General features: G+C 45.8%; 3 protein-coding genes across 3 annotated transcripts; 2 read left to right on the top strand and 1 right to left on the bottom strand.

Annotated features, from left to right (window-relative positions):
* Positions 1-88: 88 nt before the first annotated feature.
* Positions 89-7905, top strand: LOC102688282 (G-protein coupled receptor 4-like). Its single transcript, XM_006643238.3, has 2 exons — positions 89-1226; positions 6079-7905. The coding sequence occupies exon 2, from the start codon at positions 6213-6215 to the stop codon at positions 7191-7193; it is 981 nt and encodes a 326-aa protein (XP_006643301.1). The 5' UTR covers positions 89-1226; positions 6079-6212; the 3' UTR covers positions 7194-7905.
* Positions 7906-11447: 3542 nt separating this feature from the next.
* LOC102688491 (G-protein coupled receptor 4-like) lies at positions 11448-12604 on the top strand. Its single transcript, XM_006643239.3, has one exon. It carries the CDS (start codon positions 11454-11456, stop codon positions 12462-12464), a length of 1011 nt encoding a protein of 336 aa, XP_006643302.2. The 5' UTR covers positions 11448-11453; the 3' UTR covers positions 12465-12604.
* A 5794-nt stretch (positions 12605-18398) lies between these two features.
* On the bottom strand, positions 18399-21383 carry LOC102688691 (G-protein coupled receptor 4-like). The gene is made up of 2 exons (XM_015339579.2): positions 21260-21383; positions 18399-20720 (listed from the first exon to the last, which is right to left on the bottom strand). The coding sequence occupies exon 2, from the start codon at positions 20592-20594 to the stop codon at positions 19611-19613; it is 984 nt and encodes a 327-aa protein (XP_015195065.1). The 5' UTR covers positions 20595-20720; positions 21260-21383; the 3' UTR covers positions 18399-19610.

Consider the following 21383-nt stretch of genomic DNA (forward strand, 5'->3'; position numbering starts at 1 on the left):
TCTTCTTTACACAGAGGGTGGTGGGGGTGGGGAACAAGCTGCCCAGCCCTGTTGCTATTATAGAGAATACCCTGGCTATTCCAGAGAAGCCACTGGATAAGATTCAATTAGTTGTCGACAACAAAACAGGTTATTCGGGCAGAATGCCCCTTCTTGTTTGTAACTACTCCCATTTTTCGTATGGGTTTATTATTCCAACAAATTCTTCTCCATGTCCCAGATTAGCTTCTGGCAGATGTGTGCAAGTCCAGACACAACTAAAGTTAGTAAGTAACTAAGTTAGATTGTTTCATTGTTTCATCAAGCAAAATAAAGACACACCTTCCTTACTATAAGTTTAAAGGTTGCAGAACGAGTTTTAGTTTACTTTTCTATTTCAATAATCAAATGTGAATCATTACCTTCATTAAAGATAGTAGTTCAAGTAGGTAGATTCAACACAGATATACTGTCTGTTCTAAAGTCAAATAATAAAGTACCCCCCCCAAAAAAAAAAAAACATGCACCCCTTTCTATACATTTTTTTAATTGCACAGACAAATTTTAAAAACAAAACAAACGGAATTCAAACCCCGAACTGTTAGATTCCAAAGGAGATATAAGTGAAGAGCAAAATCCGGTTTGGAAATCCAGAATTACTAAATCGATTACCTTAATGGAGTCACTAGCCTCTGATCTGTGGCCAAATTTATAGTAAGCTAATGCACTGATTCATTTTAGGAGTTAAAAAATTCGACAGCCTGAACCTGTCAGAAATCTCTAAGTCCATGTCACCAGTCTGCAATTATGCGATACGCAGCGACAAGATCGCTTCTCCCTCTGTAATAAGACACCCACACTTTCATTTTCCCTAGCTTAGAGTCACACCGACCACAATCGGAATGCTATCTGTGAATGGGGGAGCGGAGGACGTGGGGCTTAAACTCCGAGCTTCTCAAAGTGGACACGATGCGAGAGCCCCTTGCTATGTATTGTCCGAGAAGCCATACGCGGTGATGGGCAGCGATGGAGTCCGGCAGAGAAGTCCAGGCATGAGGAGAGAGGAGAGAGACGGGCAGAACGGATCCTGTCTATAAAGGGGGAGATCGCGGTTCTGGTGCGGTCGCTCCCCCTCCACCACCCCCTAGAGGTGGAACCCCCCTCGGCGATATCCCATGCAAGCTTTCGGCGCGGACGACAAACTTCTGCGCGATGTTGCTGTGCATCTCTGGAGTGCATTTTCTGAAGTAAGATATTTTTTTATTACTCTGCATATTAACAATGTTGGTGGGCTCCGCGTCCGCAAGTGTGGAAAACAAAGTTGGCTCTCTACCTCCGCACCTTTTAAGGGGGACTCCTACACCTCTGGGCCAACGCAAGCAATATAATAACTGTTTTTATTACTACTGCTGTAAAAAACATTCTGTACATCTGAAAACACAAAAACAACACACAGTACATCGCAGTGACACGTGACAATAAACACATGTTGGTAGTTTTCAGCTGTCCGGAATGATTAAAAATGATGAAGTCAACATCTGGGCAGAATGTTTAATGAGAATGTTTTTTTTAACACTTCGGTCACAAACTTAGAAAGCAAACGAAGTCTTCAAACGAGATAAAAAGAGACCTTTTGAAGTTTTGTTACTGTGCGCTATCTTTTCTGCTGTGACACGGACGGGTTTCTGAAAACTTGAATGCGGTGAAATGACAAGAAGTGTACTGTAGATGAGAATGTTACCGACTGCTAAAGTACCGCAGTCTCAGAACGTGCGAAGACCACTATAAAAATAATGTTGCAACAGGCGCCTTGACAATTATGACCATGTTCCCTGACAAAGTATGATACCTGACAGGAATCCGACTGTAATGTAATGCGCTGGTTGCTGTTGTTCTTTTTTTCCATTATTACAGTGTATGTTGAACGAAAAAGCAGAGGCTAATCAAACGCTGCAAGTCAGAAACAAAGTACCGTTTTGAATGTTAAGCCTTCAGGTGCAGAGAACGGTATAACAGGTTTCAACGCGGAATTGATCTTTACTTTTCCCTCTGAAGCCAACGCAGACTGACACTGACCCTTCAGTATATACTGTAGTACATGGTGTACAGTAGTACAGTATATACAGTACATGGTGATGGTGTTATGTGGGATGAGCTGATACTAAAATGGTCTCACACTGTTGCACAGCATATCCAATTTAGCAGACGGAAAAGGTTAAGAATACTAACAGTGGTCTAGCATCCTCAAAACAAACTTGTACTGGAGTCTTTAGGTGTTTCAAACAACACAGATCCAGTGCTGTCTTTTTGTTCTAAGTGCTGTGATTGCAAACAATATCTGTAACACTTCACTAGTGCGAGATAAACTTTAAATATTGCATATTGAAAAGCAACAGCACAAAGCACAAAAAAAAACTAATCAGGAAATCCATTTCTCATGTATGAGAAAATAGGTGAATAGCTAAAGTTATATTGGCAATAAATGCAAAATGTCATACATTTCCCAGGGAAGGTGGGTGTGGTTATATGGTTGTGAAACTGTCTGTTGGAATGCTGCCAGGATGGGTGGAATGGAATCAAGTCTGGGAATCCATGCCCCAGAATATTGGCCTAATGACAGGGCTCAGTGGTGATATCATCGCCTTGGAACCTAGATAGTTCTCCATCGGCCTTTTGGACTAGAGTTCAGCTTGGCTCTTTGGGGTTCAGGGCTGCGCTATTGGGCATCACAAAGGGGGCTGGCCCATACTCCTTGGGACTTGTCTACAAGAACTGCATACATGCAAACAGATCAGCTTCAGCAACATGGCTGGGCAGCTTGTTCCACACTCCCACCACCTTCTGTGTAAAGTAGTGCCTCCTGTTCTTAGTTTTTATGCAAACTTTTTTTTCTTCAGTTCTGTCCTCTTCAAGGCAAGGTGAATGCCTTGCTCTTTATTCTGAAAAAAAAAACTACTGTTACATTAAAGAAAAATGCATCTTAAAACAGTAACGAGCATAAATTGTAAAACACAGGACCTTCCTGTATTTTTGTCCTCCATCTCACTCCAAAAACTATGAATGACTCCTCATCAGGTCCAGTTCCTGGAGTGCTATCTGCGTGGAGCTTGTATGTTCTCTCTGTGTTCATGTGGATTTCCTCTGGTGCTCCTGCCACAGTCCAAAGACATGCTGGTGGGTAAACTGGCTTCTGGGAATATCGGCCCTGGTGTGAGTGTGTGTGTGTGTGTTTGTGTCTGTGTGTGCACTCGCTGCTTGCTGGGTTTGACTCTGGCTCACCCTGCGACCCCGAATTGGATAAAACCGTTAGAAAATGTATTTAGTCTTTAGCCTGTGTGCTCAGTAGATTCACGGAGAGTTTTGACACGGGTTGTGCCCTTTGTGAAGTGACACCGATCACGCCAGACAGCTGGAAGGCTCCCAGCAAATTACAGCGCCAACCTGCATAACATCAGCTGCACCCGTCCAACCACCGGTTGCCGTGCCTACACGATCCGGTGTCCAATCAATGATCGCTTACCGCGTACAGAGCACAGGCTCTTTAAGATCAGCCTCCACATTCCAGATGCTGGATTAGTCTGAGAGCTTTATCTTGCTTCTCGGCCACCTCGGCCATGCTTGCTCCTGTGTTTAGTTCCTGCTTGGCTAAGCTGTTGCCTTTGCTTCGTTTCGACCTGGCCTTCTTGTGGATCTCCCCCGTGCTCTCTGCCACGGAGAACTCCGCGGGGTTTTTCTGCGGGTACGAGCATGGATTTCCCCCCGTTCGCCTTCCAGATCTTGACCATGCCTTCTTTCCGGCTTCGCTCTCCGGGTCTTCTGTGAAACTACTGGCTCGCTGCCGCTCCTGCCTTCTCCTGCCTCTTCTCCCGAGTCACAGGCCACTGCTCTGAAGCAGGGAAGGCAAATTGCAATACAAATGCAGACGTCCGAAAAAGATCCAAACGCGTTGGCAAGTGAAGATCAAAATCGCTGTACAGGAAAGATGAGCACAATCGTCCTTATAAATAAGTGAATTTACAGATGGGGAGATACCTTTACAAAAGCAAAGCTGTTGGAGCATGTTATAACCTATTAAAACGTATCATTCAAAAAGATATTGAACGATAGGTAGATATTTAAGTGAGCAGTATTTTGTAAGCAGTCGGTGCACTGGTTTCTCCAGTCGACCCGTCCCTAAATAGTTGTGTTACCTGCGTCATCTCTGAACTTTGATTGTTCAACTGGAGGCATACCAGGGAGAGTGTAATATCATACAACCTCATCATTTCTATTCTTCATGACTGTTCATGTTAACACAAGAGTAATAATATTAAGAAGGATACCAGCTATGAGAAGAAGAAGGCTGGTCCCTGAAGTTCAGGGCCATGGAGAATAGCACGCTGAGCTCCTAGAGCAGGGTCTCGGGGTGACCTTAGGGGGTCTTTGGATGGAGCGAGGCTTAATCTAGTGGTATGAGAGAATCGGATTGCTGGCTAAAGGGAAGATGTGAAGGGGGGATAAAAACAGGTAGAACATTTGCACGGGAAAATGAGAGGGGAGAGACAAAGAGACTGCCTTGCAGGCCGTGGTCAGGGCCAGAAACAATCTGAGCCCTCCTCCGGTGAGGCTGAGATTCCCAGCGAGAAAAGACCTTATAGTCAGCGAAAAAAAGGGGGCCGCTGGCACGTTGGTCCCGAAGAGGTGACAGCGAGTAGGAGGGGCAAAAATTAAAAAGGAGAGGAAAATCCAGAGAGCGAGAAAAAAAAGGCAGCAGAGGGGGGAAATAAGGAAATCCCGGCTCATTCAGAGCTCCGGGACAAAGGGCTTGAGACGCAGTTTACTGTAGCAGTGAGCTGAGTGGAGAGAAAGCCTTAAATGATCTGCTACTGGAGCAGATCGCTGAATTGTTGGCAGCCTGATTGAAAGAATTAAAAGCAGGGCTGCCTGGAAAACATCTCCCAGCTGTGTCCACATGGGATCAGATTGGGACTAAGACCTCATGTAAAAACTACTGGTTGTCAATGGTAATGATCATAATAATAATGTGATAATGTTTCTTTATTAACCCTATACAATTTCTTGCATTCGGAATTTGTCTTTTTGCATACCCTAGCTTTTCTCCATGGAGACATAGACAGGGAGAGAAGCTTGGGTTCAGAGTGCAGGGTCTGCCATTGTAGAGCACCCCTGGAGCAGTTAGGGTTAAGGGCCTTGCTCAGGGGCCCAATGGAGTAGGATCCCTTTGCCAGCCATGGGATTTGAACTGACAACCTTCCAGTCACAGGCACACATCCTTAGCCACAGAGCCACCACTCCACCCGTGGTAATGCCTGGGTGTAACCAAGACGAAACAGAAGAATATGTCAGTGAATCATTTTAACTCCATGCCAGTTTTCAATATTTCTGTTTAAGCTCATACCAAAACCCCATAATAAAAGGCTGCCAAAACAGTCCAAAAGGCTTTGTGTCATTGGCTTATTGTAAAGTGTTTTTCCAGAACATAAATACTGATTATTCCACACATGCTGTACTCAAAAGTGGGATCATTCCACAGATACCCTTTCGTACAGAGAAGCTCTTCAGCTACTGCTCTGTCTGAGAAACCAGTTAGTCGGTTTCAATTTAAGGCCACACATTTTAAAATGTGGGGTTTGTTGCTGTGTTTTGTGTGTGACTAAAATATCAACATCCAACCCTCTCTATAACTCAATAGATAATAATTAATAAGAATTCCTTACACTTATATATCGCTTTTCTGCACACTCCACTCAAAGTGCTTTACAGGTAGTGGGGAATCCCACCTACACCACCACCACTGTGCAGCCCCACCTGGATGATGCTCCAGTACTCTCACCACCCACCAGCTCTCAGTGGGGAGGGGAGCAGAGTAATGAAGCCAGTTCAGAGAGGGGGATTATTAGGAGGCCATGATGCTGGATTGCAATAGTGCGTTCTGAGTAATTGCAACCGATCGGCAGGAATATTAATGTGTCTTTGATCAGACCTCGGTTGCTGAAACAATCACTGCATCACGCACAAGACGGTGATAACATGATAACAGCTGACGTTTATGTCTTTTAAATCAGCTTTGCTTAATTTCCTTCCCTTCTGGTTTTCCAGGCTATCTGTGTGATTCCACTCTGGGGGCGACGGGAGAATAGGATCCCGATCTCCGTCCTCGTAAGGCATCCCCTGGGAAAGTTTGGTGCCGGTCTTGGCTCTTCCAGTCTTCCCTCACCCCAGCGGCTGGCAATATGAACAGCTCCGGCCCAGTTCAGTGCAGCAACATAAACTTCACCGTGGACCAGACCTTTCTGCCCGTGCTCTATGGCTGTGTCTTCTGTGTCGGGCTGCCTGTGAACATCTTGGCCCTTTACGGGCTGTACCGCCTGGTCAAGGCCAACTACACCCTCTCCGTCTTCATCATCAACCTCCTTTTGTCAGACTTGCTGCATATCAGCACCCTGCCCTTCTGGATCGACTATTACAGGAGAGGCCACAAGTGGATGTTTGGGTACAGTGCCTGCAGGATCATTGGCTACATGTTCGGGACCAGCCTCTACGCCAGTGTCTGCTTCATGTGCTGCATCGCCCTGGAGAGGTACCTGGCCATTGTGTACCCGCTGTGGTTCCGGTCCCACCGTAGGATGAAGTTCGCCTGCTTGCTGTGCCTGTCCGTCTGGGTGCTTGTCATCGCAATCCAGTCTGTGGGCTACAGCTTCGGGTTTGAGCGGACCAGGCCGGCTTCCGATCTCTGCCTGGAGAGCTACCCCAAATCGCGGGAGTTTGCGGTCTTCCAGCTGGTCGTCATGCCCTTCACCTTTGTTCTCCCCGTCCTGCTCTTCGGGATCCTCTTCGCCCGGATTCACAGGAGCCTCCACAAGGAATCTTTCATGCCGGACAGGAAGAAGAAGAGGATCACGCACCTGCTGCTCCTGGTGCTGCTGATCTACGTCGTCATTTACGGGCCCTACCACGTGACCGCTTTCGCCCTCTGCATTGGGGCGCTGGTGACCTCGGACAGGTGCCGCTTTGAGTCGGACCTTTTTGTCTTCTTCCGAGTGACTGTGGGAATCCTCAGCCTCAATCCTGTCCTCGATCCCATCCTCTATGCCTTCATTGGGAATGATTTCAGGGAGGCACTGGAGTACTTGCTCTGTTGGAAAAAGCCAAGAACAGCATCAATCGGCAGGGGGTCTTTCCATAGAGTCTCGTACTCCATCAGAGAGACTTGAAGTTTTTGGCTTAAGGACGGAGGTACTAAGGAATCCCATCTGTGGCAGATTTTCATTATATTTGAAAAGGACTGAGCTATCTTAGTAAACATTTGTCTTTTGCAGAAGAGAGCAATCTACTTGTCTTAGTCCAACTGTAGGCCTTACAATCAAACTGTACACCTTGAAAAGCAACTGTAGGCCTTACAAATTCAACTGTAGACCTTACAATCCAACTGTACACCTTGCAATCCAACTGTACAACCTTAGGCCTATCAGTCCAACCTTAGATCTAACAGTCCAACTGTAGGCCTAACAATTCAACTGTACACCTTGCAGTCCAACTGTACACCTTACAACCCAACAGTGAACCTTACAATCCAACTGTAGACTCAACCTTAGGTCTATCAGTCTGACTGTAGACCTTACAGTCCAACTGTAGACCTAACTATCTGTCAGTCTTCCAATCAAATTATAAGACCATCTTGAACATTAAAATGCATAAATATATAAAATTCCTTTTGTATTTTTTGTATCTACATAAAGTTAAGTAAATCTCTTTCTCTCTTCACATGTTTTGAGTCTTTTAGCTCTTTTACTGAACTGCAGTCAGTCTTCTCCAAGTGGCTCCTCCTGATGAAATGAATGAATTTGACCCCTTAAGCAACATTTTTTTATCTGTTTCCGATTTCCAACAAATACAGTATATACAGATTAAAAGCGTCCGAAACAATCAACGACTGTTTATTATAATATTATTTTGTATGTTTTCTGTTAAACTTTAAATCTGCAATAAAGTCATTTCTATTGCTTCAACTCCAAAAAAAACCCATAAAAATCCTGACATCCACACACCAGCTATTGCCCAAACCTGTTGGGAGGCCAGATTCTTAGTAAAATTGAATTAAGGAAAAAGAAGAAACAAAAAACAATTTGTTAAGCTATTAATGCGATGGATTTTTCATCTTTTTGCCCTTTCCCCAGCACTCTCTTACCTCTCTCAACTCCATCTCTCCGGGGTCCTGGGTTCCACTCCTTACTGGGGTGCCGGTGTGTGTGGAGTTTGCATGTTCTCTCTGGGTTGGCTGGGATCCGCCGCAGGTAGTCTGGCTTCCCATAATGCTCTGGTTAGCTGATTGGCTCCTTCCATGAGGATGGGGGAGCAACAGCAGCCTACTTCCTTAACCTTTCCTGTCAGGAATAGATTAACTGCAAGGCTGTGGGGTAAGAGTCCCTCCTACAGAAATTCGGGTAATGCAACTTTGCACTCTCATACACTCAGCGTCCATTTCAGATTCCTCCGCTGTAGGACATCTGGCAGCCATGCAAATCCTATATTTGTTCGTGCTCGTTTGGACTCCAGAGATAGAGACAGAAACAGGAAAGAAGCCGGGCTCATCCAGGGCTGGCGTTGGGAATTTTGAGTCCCCGAGTCCCGCCTGGTGGAAGAATACCCAGCGCGGGCTGTGTCGCCACTTTTCTGCCTCCGCCGCGTCGCAGGGTTTTGTAGAACTCGCAGAGCTCGCTTCCTCACGAGCTGAGCTCAAGACCCCCCCGCCGCCGCCGGCAGAGATCCGAAGAGAAGGTCGAGGTAAGGAGGCTTTTCATTCCCCACAGGATACGTGATTAGAAAGGCATTGAAAGTGGTTAGAAATATCTGCTAGCAGTTAGATACTCTGAGTCCAAGCCATGACATGTCAGGTTGACATACATAGAGTACTGCTGTCCGATATCTTTTAATCTCACTGCGCATATCTCTCTGTCTCTGGCTGGCACATAGCCAGTTCTTATTCTTATACACTACAGAGTGTTCTTTAGACCTGGGTTTCTGTTTGTTTTATAGTATGTAATAATTCCCTTTTTATATAGCGCCTTTTTTGCACATAACAGTTTTAAGGATGGGGGCGCAGGGTAACTAGTGATCAGGGTACCACTCAACTTTTAAAGAATACACAGAGGAAGACAAAGAGCTCCCCCCTGTGTGAGTCCTGATGGAAAAGAGAAGAAGACTTGAAAAAGTCCTGTGAAGTGAGCTCTGCAGGCTTCAGAGAACTTTGTAATACATGCAGTATACTGTATGCACTGCAGGCTTCAGTGAACGTTATTATGTACAGTATGTACTGCACACAGTACACTCTTTTAAGATGGTATATTGTAAAGTGTGCTTGTGATATATACTGTATCATCCTGCTATAAATGTCTCTGTATATGCAATCCAGAGTACAGATAGTTAACACTTACAATAAATATAGAGCACTAAATACACACACAGTAAGGATTGTGTACTATCTACACAGATAGTATACTCTATACAATGATAGAATACACTATATAAACAGAGAGTATAAACAGTAAACCATACTATAAACACAAATATTATACAGAGTATACGAAACCCACTTATAGTATACAGAGTATGCTATATACACTGTCTACAGAGTATACAATACACACCGAAAGTATACACATACAGGTAGCGGGTGACAGAGATGTTGTCTCTAGATTCCCTGATGTCTTTGCTCCCGTGAACAGATAGCAATCTCCATGTTTCCAATATGCAAATTGCAGTTTTGCTGAGCTAGTGTCACTGCAAACACATCCTTCTTATCCTTGTTCTGGTCACCCAGAAGGTCGATACACATAGAGGCATTTTGAAGAACGCGGGGGGCTTTTCTTAACCCCCTCCTCCCGAAATAAACTACCTCCATTTTAACAACGTGAAAGAAAAAAACATTATTAAATAAACGCGAAAATCTTATTAGGGTACGTATTTTCCACCTGTTAATTTTTGGCAGACATTGCACAGCTCTGTGAAGTTGCCCTACCCCCCTAAAAGCAGCACAAGCAAAGGAACACATCTCTTTCCTTAGTGCTCCATTAACAGATGGATATATATATATACAGTAACTGTAAAATGTTTCAATTCAAAAACAATATGGAAGACGTTCTCAAAATGCGTTGAGTTGACAAATAACAAATAAAAAGCGTAGTGTTTCCAATATGGTTTTGCCCCTAACAAAACATACTATATAATCCAATTTCCTCATACTGTCTACATTTAGGTATTTGCATTGCATGAAAATGATGGTCCATTGTATAACAGTGGTCATTAATGCAGGGAGTTGCTCATCCTAACTTTTTTAAATATGTAGCTCAAAAGACGAGCTGGAATTTTAATAATTCTTTGAATTAAATATCTATTTTAAAAAATGATACAATGAAACACTCCTTATTTCTTCTGTTTATAAAAAAAAATACAGACACAGCCACGAAGTATTGCGAAAATACAATTTTTTGTTCCCTTTTTGTGGTTACATTATAATATTGGAGACATACTGTACATGTACTTCATTCTACTCTTAACATAAATGCAAAGAAAATACATCCACCCCAGGTCAGACTGAGAAAGCATATGGCAAGTGTTTTTATCACAAACAATAATTAAAAGTATTTATCCAGATGATTTATCCAGAGTGTTACTAACTGTAAACTCCCTTGTACAAAGTGACATGATTACCCCCAGAATAAGGCACTATGTCTCAGGGATGAAAGCAGGCGGGAAGTTATTTTCAGTGGCACAAACCAGCACAAACGCAGATCTAACAAATGTGAGCAGTTTGGTTCTCCCATGCTGTTGTGGGGAGTGAAGGACGTCAAACCCTGAAAAATAAGGTACTACTGTATATCTCAGAAAAGATAGCGGTTCGGATGTAGCTTTCAATGCCTGTACCCGTAAGAGTAGTCTGTCATAATGCACCGGATGCCTCCTATGTGCTCAAAGCGTCGCTCTGAAGGAATTTGAACCAAGAATGGCCAGATCTTGGTCCAGTGACACAGCAGAGTCACCAAGGACCAGTGTTAGGTGGCATACAGTAGTTCCAGGTCCTGAGCATGGGGAGACTTGGTCTCTCAGGAGCCCCCAAAGAACAGGGATTTTGGTGTACCGAGATCTTTCAGGAACCCCAAAACCATAGAACATGGTTTTCTGTATATCAGGGTCTTTCAGAGCCCTAACAAATGTGGATCTCTATAAACTGATGTCTTGCAGGAACCCCCAAAAGATAGATTGTGAGATCTTTCTAGTTATGAGTAGCAAATTCAATTTCTCCACTTTTAATATCAGTGTTCAGTATTATGCTTTTACTACATTCTTTTTTTACTTTTCTTATACTTCTATATTTTAGTATTATATTTTTAGAATTAGTAGCTTTTAGTATTAATACACCTCTCAAAATCTGTTTTCTTCCCTTCAGTTCAGTCCTTACTTCTAAGAAGAAGACCATGGAGGTCACTCATAACCAAAACTGCACCATCAACAAGAACATCGAGTGGGTCTTCTTCCCCCCTCTGTACAGCTGCATCATCTGCGTCGGGCTGCCCTCCAACTGCCTGGCCATGTACGGGCTGTACCGCCTGATCAAGTCCGACTACACCCTCCCGGTGTACATCATCAACCTCCTGCTGTCTGACCTCCTCCACATCGCCACCCTCCCCATCTGGATTGACTTTGCCTTGAACAAGAACAAGTGGTACCTGGGCAGTACGGCCTGCTGGTTGGTGAGCTGCATCTTCTACATCACCATGTTCTCCAGCATCTTCTTCATGTGCTTCATCTCTCTAGAGAGGTACCTGGCCATCGTCTATCCGCTGTGGTTCCAGAGGCATCGCAAACTCAGGAACAGCATCCTGGCCTGCCTGGCATTGTGGGTGCTCATTATATTCACGGTCTCCTGGTCGGTCTACATCGGCTTCAGCGTGCGCGGGAATGACTGCCTGAAGACCATCCCCACGCCTCGGGGCTTTGCCATCCTTCAGCTGATCGTCATCCCTCTGACCTTCCTCGTGCCCCTTGCCTTCCTCCTCTTCTGCTTTTTCCGCGTGCGGCAGGTGCTGGCCAGCAACTCCTTCATCTCCCCCCAGGAGAAGAGGAAGATCTATGGCCTCCTGCTGCTGATCATCATCATCTTCACCACAGTCTTCGGGCCCTACCACGTCGTGAGCTACGCCGTCTACGCAGGGACGCTGGTGGTGGCGGACAGCTGCGGTTACGAGGGCCGGCTGTTCCACCTCCTGCAGATCTCCGTTGGGATCCTCAGCCTAAACGTCCTCCTGGATCCCGTGATGTACATCTTCCTCCGGACCGACTTCCGAGAGATCCTGGACTCGGGCTGCTGGGGTCAGGAGCAGGTCAACCGCCTGAGGAACTGGGGGAGGAGGCCCAGAAGATCGGATCGAGGCAGAGAAACTGTTCACACTGTGTCTGAAGCCGTGTCTCAGAGAGATGCGGTCTAGAGTCCCCCGATACCTCATCTCACTTTAATGCACCACCTACAGGGCATCATTCATGCATAGCAGAGCTAATCACCTCCCGCACAGCTTCCAACATGGCACGCAAATATATTATTATGTAAAAATAATGGATATGCCAGAGCTCCTTCAAGTAATATGTTCATTTGGCAATAATGACGAAACAAGTGTTGAAGTCCTGCTCAGCCACGATGATGACCCCCCAGCTTTAAAAGAACACAGCCCCTGTTTGTCAAGCTATTTATCCAAAGAGTTGCAAACAAGGGAGAGTAAAAAAAGTCATTAACACTTTAGCATCCCACTTCAATGTGGAATTTTTAAAAGCAGTGCAGTTAATATTTTACTCAATGCCGGATTTCCCATGAGGCACTGTAGGCACAGTGCCTAGGGCCTACGAAATTTTTAAGGCCTAAAAAGGAGGGAAACATTAGTGAAGAACGAGAAACAAGCTAAAACAACATTCTTGCGATCGACTCTAGGTGCTCCAAATCAATAATCATATGCTCTCTAGCAACTGTTCTAGAAACTTGAAGTATCGAAGTGAAGGTGACACTCAACTCGCTCCATTAATCACGTGGTTTAGTATTAGAAGAGTTTAAAGTGCACTGTGTCAATCGACATAATTCAAGTGGCGTTGACCCGTCTTTTTGCACATTTCGGAGTGAAAGTGCCCAGGGCTTACGGATACCACAACCCGGCCCTGATTTTACTCAATTGTATAGCTTTTTTTACGCACATTAAAATGTAAGATCCAGTATTCGTCATTGTCTTGATTTTTTTTTGCTTCTTGACGTGCATTTAGAAGGTATGAATTGAATCGGAGCCAATATCCATCAGACAGACATTTATAGATGTGTTCTTCGTATTCACCTCTTAAGAATCGTTCATGGTCAACTTTTTTTAGATGCGAAGGAGAATAATACTGAATTGTGGGGTCCTGTTTTCCAACGAGGAAAAAAAAACAGTCCTGTTTTTTGATAACCTAAAACGTTTTGGAAATGAAATAGTATTTGTCTTGAAATTCATCATGCTCCGATACTCTCCTCATGTGCACTGGAGGCTTCAATGCACTGTTGCCTGAGCCCGCTTGATCAAAAGTCAAACTTTCAGAAGTTGCATCAGAAAGTAGCTCTTCCGATTCCAGTCTTCCGGGTTCCGTTGTTGATGTCCGCCCTTTGCACTGAAGCTCGCAGGAAAACAAACACTGATCAACTGGAAGTTTCGCAAAGCCCAGACCAAGAAGCAATGGGATAGAATTGCCAAGCAGTGAAAGAAAACACCATTTTCATCCAGGGGAGAACACACTTCACTGATCAAACACAAGGGCCGGCCAAATAATATTGCAGCAGTCTACCCCACCCCCCCACTCAGTGTTGGACTGTTCATTTTCCCTCTCACTCTTGACCCTGACTGCTTGTCACGATCATAAACCTCTCCTCTTAAGGACGCTCCAGCCCTTCCTTGTTTTGTTTTTATCCCCTGCACCTGCCTCTGGTTCCTGCCCCCCGTCCTATAAAAGCCAGACGTTCCTGCCAATCTGGGCTAAGCTTTGGAAGATGCGACTCGGCGGCATTGGCCTCTACGGCGTCCTGACCTTCTGGGTCCGGGGCTCGGAGCGCCTGGTCCCGGATCCTGCTCCAGCTTTAAACTCTGTTTGTCTGTCAGGATGAATTACCTGGTCTTGGACTATTGCTACATTCACGGGTTTGCCTTGGACTCCCTTGGACTGTTTGCCTTGGCCACACCTCCCCTGAACACCAGCGCACTGTGGACACGCCCTCTGTTTTCCTTCCAGCCCCCTTGCATGCTTTTTTCCCCCCGTTTTCCTCACTCCTCCCTGGATTGTGTTGTCTGCATAGGGTCCTGAAAGAACGCTTTGTTACACTGCTTCTGTTGCCTCCTGCATTGCCCTATATAAGGATGTCCCGCCATCTGCTTTACCATCCATCTTTTTTAGTATTTTGATTTCTCTATAGGATTTCCATGTGTAAGATTTGCCCTGTGTGCAAGAATTTCTTGTGTGAAAGATATGCTGTACAAACACCTGTTGTTGCCACAAAAGAATCTGACTGATGAACATGCTGAACAAGCACACTGTTGTCTTGCATATTTGGAATTCTGTAGGAAGGACCAGAAGTTAACCCTAAATATATTGATCCAAAAATATGTGCTTCTCCAATACCATGTTAGGTACATAGAGGAGGTGTTTTGAAGTATAAAAGGATGTTTATGAACAATGGTAAGCAGAGAAGATGGGTAGAGGATTACTCTGTAGGTCTGATCCCTGGGAGGCCTCTTTCAATCTTTCACTGAGCTGTGCTGTGACTTGTTTTGCCACAATAGCCAGCAGCCATATCACCCTGCAGCTCACAGCTGGCACTTAGTCCCCATTGAAGCTCAGAAGACTCCTGGGAAAGCTAAAGCTGCTGCTGGAAGTGGTGTTAATGGGACCAGTAGGGGGTGCTCACCCTGCAGTCTGTGTGGGTCCTAATGCCCCAGTATAGTGACGAGGACACTATACCATAAAAAGGCGCCATCCTTCGGATGAGACATAAAACCAAGGTCCTGACTATCCATGGTCATTAAAAATCCCAGGGCATTTCTTGAAAAGAGTAGGGGTGTTACCCCAGTGTCCTGGTCAACTTTCCCCCTGGTCTTTACCAATTTGGCCTCCTAATAATCCCCCTCTCTGAACTGGCTTCATCACTCTGTTCTCATCCCCACTGAGAGCTGGTGTGTGGTGAGAGTACTGGAGCATCATCCAGGTGAGGCGGCACACTGGTGGTGGTGGGATTCCCCATTACCTGTAAGGTGCTTTTGAGTGGAATGTCCAGAAAAGCGCTATATAAGTGTAATGAATTATTATTACAACTATACAGTATGTCCTGGTATGGGAGAGTATCTCTCACTATCCCGCTTTCTGCCCTAGAGACCAGCACTCCCATTGAAAACTAAAGGACAATAAACCCCCCTGTTGTCGGCACTAAGACCCCTCTCTCCTGTCTCCAGTCGGCTCAGTGCCACTGTCAAGCTGCATAACCCAGGATGCAGGGCCATTCAGGGCGGTGTATTGGCTATTTTCAAATAGCTCAACCCAGACATGCACTTCACGAAGTGATCTCTTTCAAGGAGTTCAATCGTGGCAGGAGCCCTGATGGGCTTGGAGCTCCCTGGCTGTCAGTGCTCAACCGCAGTGCCAGCAGCCTTTGGGCGACAGCTGCTGTGTCACTCTCTCTCAACCGGATGCGGCGCACCGCAGAGTGAGCACACTTTCTGTGCGGGCTTTGAAGCTGCTTTTGAAAGCCGGTAAAAGGAAATGCGTATCGCCCGAACCTTCCTGTTTGTGTGTGTGTGTTTTTTGTGGTTCTTTCATGCTGCTGGCGCACCCACACCGACGTTTGCTGAAGGGGTGAGAGGCACAGCAAGTCACAACGTTAAAAAAAATAAGAAAAATAAACAAATGCTCCGGAACAAAAGGTAAAGCTGCGGAGAGCCAGCGCAAAGTTTACACAAAGGGGGGTGGGGGTCTGGAACAAGCGACCCAACCGTGGTGTTGTAGCCGACACCCTGGCTTCTTTTAGGCAACCGCTGGGTGAGATTCTCCAGTCAGGCTTCGGACATCTTTACACAAAGGGTGGTAGGAGTTGGGAATACGCTGCCCACCATGCTATTGAAACCCGTACCCTGGCTTTATGATTTCTGTTCTCCTGGTTGCCTTCTCTAGTAGTTGTGAAGGCAACACTTCTTTATAAGTAAGCAACGAAGGCTTGTGCAATACCTCATTTATCAGGCTATTTCCTAAGTGCTTTATTCAGTAGGGTCATGGGGAGCTGCAGCTCACCCAGGCAAGCATGAGGCACAAGGTGGAATGTTACCAGTCCACACAAACACGCATTCACACCAGGGCCAGTTTTTGTTTACGTCCAGCATATCTTTATACCTGTAGTAGGAAACCAGAGCACCAGAGGGTAACCCATTGTGAACTCAGCGTGAACATGCAAACTCCACACAGAGAGCACCCCTGGCATGGAACTGAAGGCCCCAAAATTGCGAAGCAGCAATGGTCAACACTGCTCCTCCATGCTGCCCATGACCAAAGGCTAGTTTCACTGAGTACCCTGCTGAAACACCACGTCTGCATCGCATTCAGTACACCACAGAAGCTGCCATTATGGTGGGTGTGTTTTGTCTTGATTTTTAGAAGTGCAAATGAAAAGACGGAATCTTTCATTATTGCTGGCACTTATCAATGTGCAGGCTCGCTGTGTTCAATTTGACCCAATAAAGAGGGAACAAAGAAACAGGTTAATAATCATCAATTACTTCTAAAACCATAGAAAGGCACCATGGGCAGAGGGAGTAGAGAATCTTGATAGCAATTGAACGAGACACAGAAAGCAATATGCCTTTTGTATAATGTGATTCACGACTTTGTGAAAACAAACCCACCAAACAAAATCACAAAAAAACACTGACTAATAAGAAATAAAACTATAAAAATGAGAAGACAAAAACTGTTTCTCCCACAGGGCTCGTTTGTCATGGAACGAGGAAGATCAGCTGTGCCTTGCGTTCGTGCAAGCGTCCTTCCGAAATCGTCCTGTGAACTGTTCAACTGTTTTATTAAAAAATTCAGTTTGAAGCACAGAACTAATTGATGCCAGTCATTATCCCCCCCCCAAATTACAGGTGACAAAGCTTGTAACAGCAATACGAGCGCAACACAGACTGTTCTTGATTTTCCAGCAGAGGTACAACAATGCGGTAAAGTTGTCTCGAAGTTCAAATACAATTTTGACACTTCAATAGTGTTTTCACGAAACCTTCTACAGTTACAAAACCACTTGTATCGTGTATAAGGAACATGAATGTTTTCACAGCCTCCATTTTTGACCATACATACACGAATATTCTGATGACAATGTCATTGTAGGGGAAACAAAGCCTTCAAACCAAACGCATTTTAAAAAACGCGACTTGTGAAAATTCTCACAACCTTTACATGAACGTATCATTTCTGAACCTCAGATTTCTGATTGATGCGTAATTCCACAACAACTGGAACACTGCGGGACCGCTGTGTACATACCTTCACAATGCGGGAACTACTGCTCAATAGGGGTTAATGCAAGCAACCCGTATAAGACCATAGGAAACAGAACAGCAGTCTCCAATTATCCAACCTGTAACTACAGGGATAAAGCTTTATTTCTGAAACCTGTTATTTCTATGTCCTGTTTTCATTCAGGTAAGGGTCAACTATATATGCAATACTGCTGACAACAGTAGCATTCCTTGTCTGTGCTCAACAGCTTTTTAAAAGCAGCTCCCATGATGTTCAAATGTTTTACACAGAAGACTGACTTTTCACAGCTTTGCTGTGGTTTTATTTGATATGGCACCATTAGACAGGCAATGCACTGGTATAGGGTGGTGCTGTTCACAAGCCAATAGCTTTTAAACCACAACACTCACAATGCTGTAACCAAGTGAAGGCTGTGAAAAGGTTCACAAGTCAGGGTCTTTAAAATGCGTTTGGTTTGAAGACTTTATGTGTTTCCCTTGCGAAGATATGGACATAAGAATATTCGTGTGTGTGTGGTAAAAAAATGGCGTAAAAATGACAAAGTGAAAGCTGTGAAAACATTCACAATGTACTTTATACACAATACAAGTGTTTTTTTGTAACTCTAGGGGGTTTCAAAATCGTATTCGAACTCCGAGCTCACCTGACTGCGATACAAACACCCGACTGGGACCAACTCGGCCCCGCTGATCTTTCATGGCAAGTGTCTGCTCCTCAGTCGGGAAGAGCTCGAAAACCCGGGGGGAAATCCTCAATGTGAAAACCTGCGCTGAGCATGCATCACAAACAGCGAAAGAACATCGTCAAAACACAAAATGGATTTTATTTGGAATTCTTACAGTATTATTTTCAAGCCATTAATGTGCACAGATGATTGATAGTTGTATTAACTTTTTTTTAACTTTATCGATTCAGTCTTTAAAAGCAAGAAACGATAGTATTAGAACAGTATATCAAAGATACATCAATATATGTCATTACTGAATATATAATGGAAACAGTGAGAATTGATTTGGGGGCAGAAAAACAAATGTTTTTTTTAAAACTGGGGATACAATCTTGCCCTGCTAGTATATTTACTTGGTTGAATTTGCTGACTTAGGTATTGGCACCCTGGATGTTTGTTGTCTTACTTCATCAGAGCTAAAGAATACTCATAGTGTACTTTCATGGATATACATATTCAATCGCCTTAAAAGAGACGGAGAACTGTGTAGATTAATAAATGTTGATGAAAAATCACACTTTTTACACTTAATTCAGCGAGTGATATTGTTTCACACACAGGGGACTAGAACTTATGCCTGCAAACCCAAGTGCTGCTTTTCTCACAGGCAACAACAAGTAGGAACAACCCTCCCAGAACAGCATGAGCACTATATATTCCACAGGTGTGAAACGTGTGCAACTTATCTTGTCAGGCTTTCCTTTGCTGGCATGTCAGACGAGGACAATGTCATGTCCCACCATCAACATCACCATCAACATCCATGGGTTTTCCACAGGTTTGAAATCTGTGGCATGGGCTGGCCCGGGAAAGTTGAGGCAAACCCTCTGGTAGTCGGGGCGCAAGCTGAGGTGAAATCCCCCCCCCATCAGGACAGGAGGCGCCTCTTTACACGCAAGGTGGCGGGAGTGTGGAACAAGCTGCCCCACCCATGGTGCTGCAGCCAGTACTCTGGCTTTTCTCGTGACATGGCTAGACACTATCCTTCAGCCAGGACAGGAGAAATGGCTTTGCGCAGGGGGTGGTGGGAGTAGGAAAAGGGCTGCCTACAGCCTTTCTTCTTCACACACGGGAGGTAAGAGGAAGGAACGGGCTACCTGTTGAAGCCGACATCGTGGAAGCTGATACCCAGCCTTCTTTCAAGAAAAGCCAGAATGAAATCCCCAGATCAATTAACTGCCAAAGAGCCAATGAGCTAGATGGACTGAAAGACCTCTTCTCGTTCCTGACCTGTTTTACTTTAATTTGCGCAAGTACCAAGACTCTCTTCATCTGCTTCGGGGGGTCCGAATGCTCTGACCCGTGCAGACCGCGGACCTCATTCCCCCAGCTGTATGTCGGACCCGAGATGGGTGCTGGCGTCAGGCTCCTGATCGCCCGTCGCCTTCCCGGAGGTGCTCGTTAGACTGAGCAGGCGGCGCAACAGGGGGAAGGAGTCCATCGTCTCCCGCACATCATGCCGGAGGAAGATGTAGATGACGGGGTCTAGGACGGGGTTCAGGCTAAGGATCCCCAGTGTGATCCGCAGACAGAGGAAAACCCGGTCCTCGTACTCGCAGCTGTGCCTGGCCTGCAGCATCCCGAGGCAGAGGACGTAGGAGGTGACGTGGTAGGGCCCGTAGATCAGGACGTAGAGGAGCAGGACCACCACCAGAAGGCTGATGATCCTCTGCTTCTTCTCGGCAGTCATGAAGGGATCCCGGCGGAGGCTTCTCTGAATCCTCAAGGAGAGGAACCCGAAGAGGACCACGGGGAGAAGGAAGGTGAAGGGCATGACAATCAACTGGAACTTCAGGAACTCCCTCTTTTTGGGGTAGTTCTCCAAGCAGAGCCCCCCCTGGGTGCTCTCGAAGCCGTAGTGGTAGCCCAGGGCTTGGATGACGATCGCCACCACCCAGAAGGTCAGGCAAAGCAGGTGGGCGATCTTCAGCTTGGGCAGGTCCTGGAACCGGAGGGGATGGACGATGGCCAGGTAGCGCTCCAGGGCGATGCAGGACATGAAGGTGATACTGGTGTAGAGGCTGGTGCCGAAGGCGTAGCTGGCCAGCCTGCAGACGGCGTCCCCGAATTGCCAGCTGTGGCCCCTGCGGTAGTAGTCGATCCAGAGGGGCATGGTCAGGATCTGCAGGAGGTCGCCGATCAGGAGATGGATGACGTAGACCGGGAGGGCGTAGTCAGCCTTGACCAGCCGGTACAAGCCGTACAGGGCCAGGCAGTTGACAGGCAGCCCCACACAGAAGACACCCCCATAGAGCACAGGGAGGAAGGTCTGCTCTGAGCCGAAGGTCACGCAATTGTTCATGGCCGTAGGAGGGCTCAGTTGTGGTACTCGCAGGCTGAGCAAGGACAGAGTTGACAACACCTGCAGCACTCGGAGACGACACAGGCTTTTTCCTAGTCGATCGGCCACGGAGGGGGGTGTCAGTGCCTAAGAAAACATCAATGAGGAGCTTATTGAAGACCGTCTGCCAATGTAATGATTCCTTCACAATCGTGGAACTACAGCACTGACTCGCCTGCTCCTACGTAACCAAAAACTCAACATGAAAACATATGCAAGAGCACGTAACAAGCACATTATACTTTTTGATGGTAAAAGGAAAAAAAAATGCCTTGCACAACGTCTCTTCCTTGATCACCAGCAACTGCGTCTGCAACAAAACCCAAGAAACGCGCAGTTATCTTTGCTTTGATCTTTGAGAAAACGAAACTGCCACAAAACAAAAGTTCACCGTAGTCCCCAAGAGGTAAAGAGATTAATATTCTTCTTCTGAGAGAGAAACGATTTTTCTGCAGATCAAGCGGCTTCTGAAAAAGCGAGCGAGACGTCGAGAAACAGAGGACTCGTGCAAGAAGGCGTTCGGCAGTCGGCTATCAGCGAGTCAACACCAGACTTGGGCTCAAGGACCACCGGCAAAACACGGCCCCCTCTTAAAATGTTTCAAATATAAGGCACTTGGTACTCACAAGCAGAGATGCTGCAGGGCGTGTGGACGCCGAGGAGACTCTGCGACGAACAGAGGCGCCCACTTCCCCTCTCTCAGCCCTGTGATGCAACGTGGCAAAGGGCACAGGACTCGGCTTGGGCTGG

Source organism: Lepisosteus oculatus, chromosome 4, assembly GCF_040954835.1.
Source record: "Lepisosteus oculatus isolate fLepOcu1 chromosome 4, fLepOcu1.hap2, whole genome shotgun sequence".
NCBI classification, from domain to species: Eukaryota; Metazoa; Chordata; class Actinopteri; order Semionotiformes; family Lepisosteidae; genus Lepisosteus; species Lepisosteus oculatus.

What these genes read in the sequence shown, in the direction of transcription:
- LOC102688282 (XM_006643238.3), top strand. Translation starts at nt 6,213, where the DNA reads ATGAACAGCTCCGGCCCAGTTCAGTGCAGCAACATAAACTTCACCGTG.
- LOC102688491 (XM_006643239.3), top strand. Translation starts at nt 11,454, where the DNA reads ATGGAGGTCACTCATAACCAAAACTGCACCATCAACAAGAACATCGAG.
- LOC102688691 (XM_015339579.2), bottom strand. Translation starts at nt 20,594, where the DNA reads ATGAACAATTGCGTGACCTTCGGCTCAGAGCAGACCTTCCTCCCTGTG.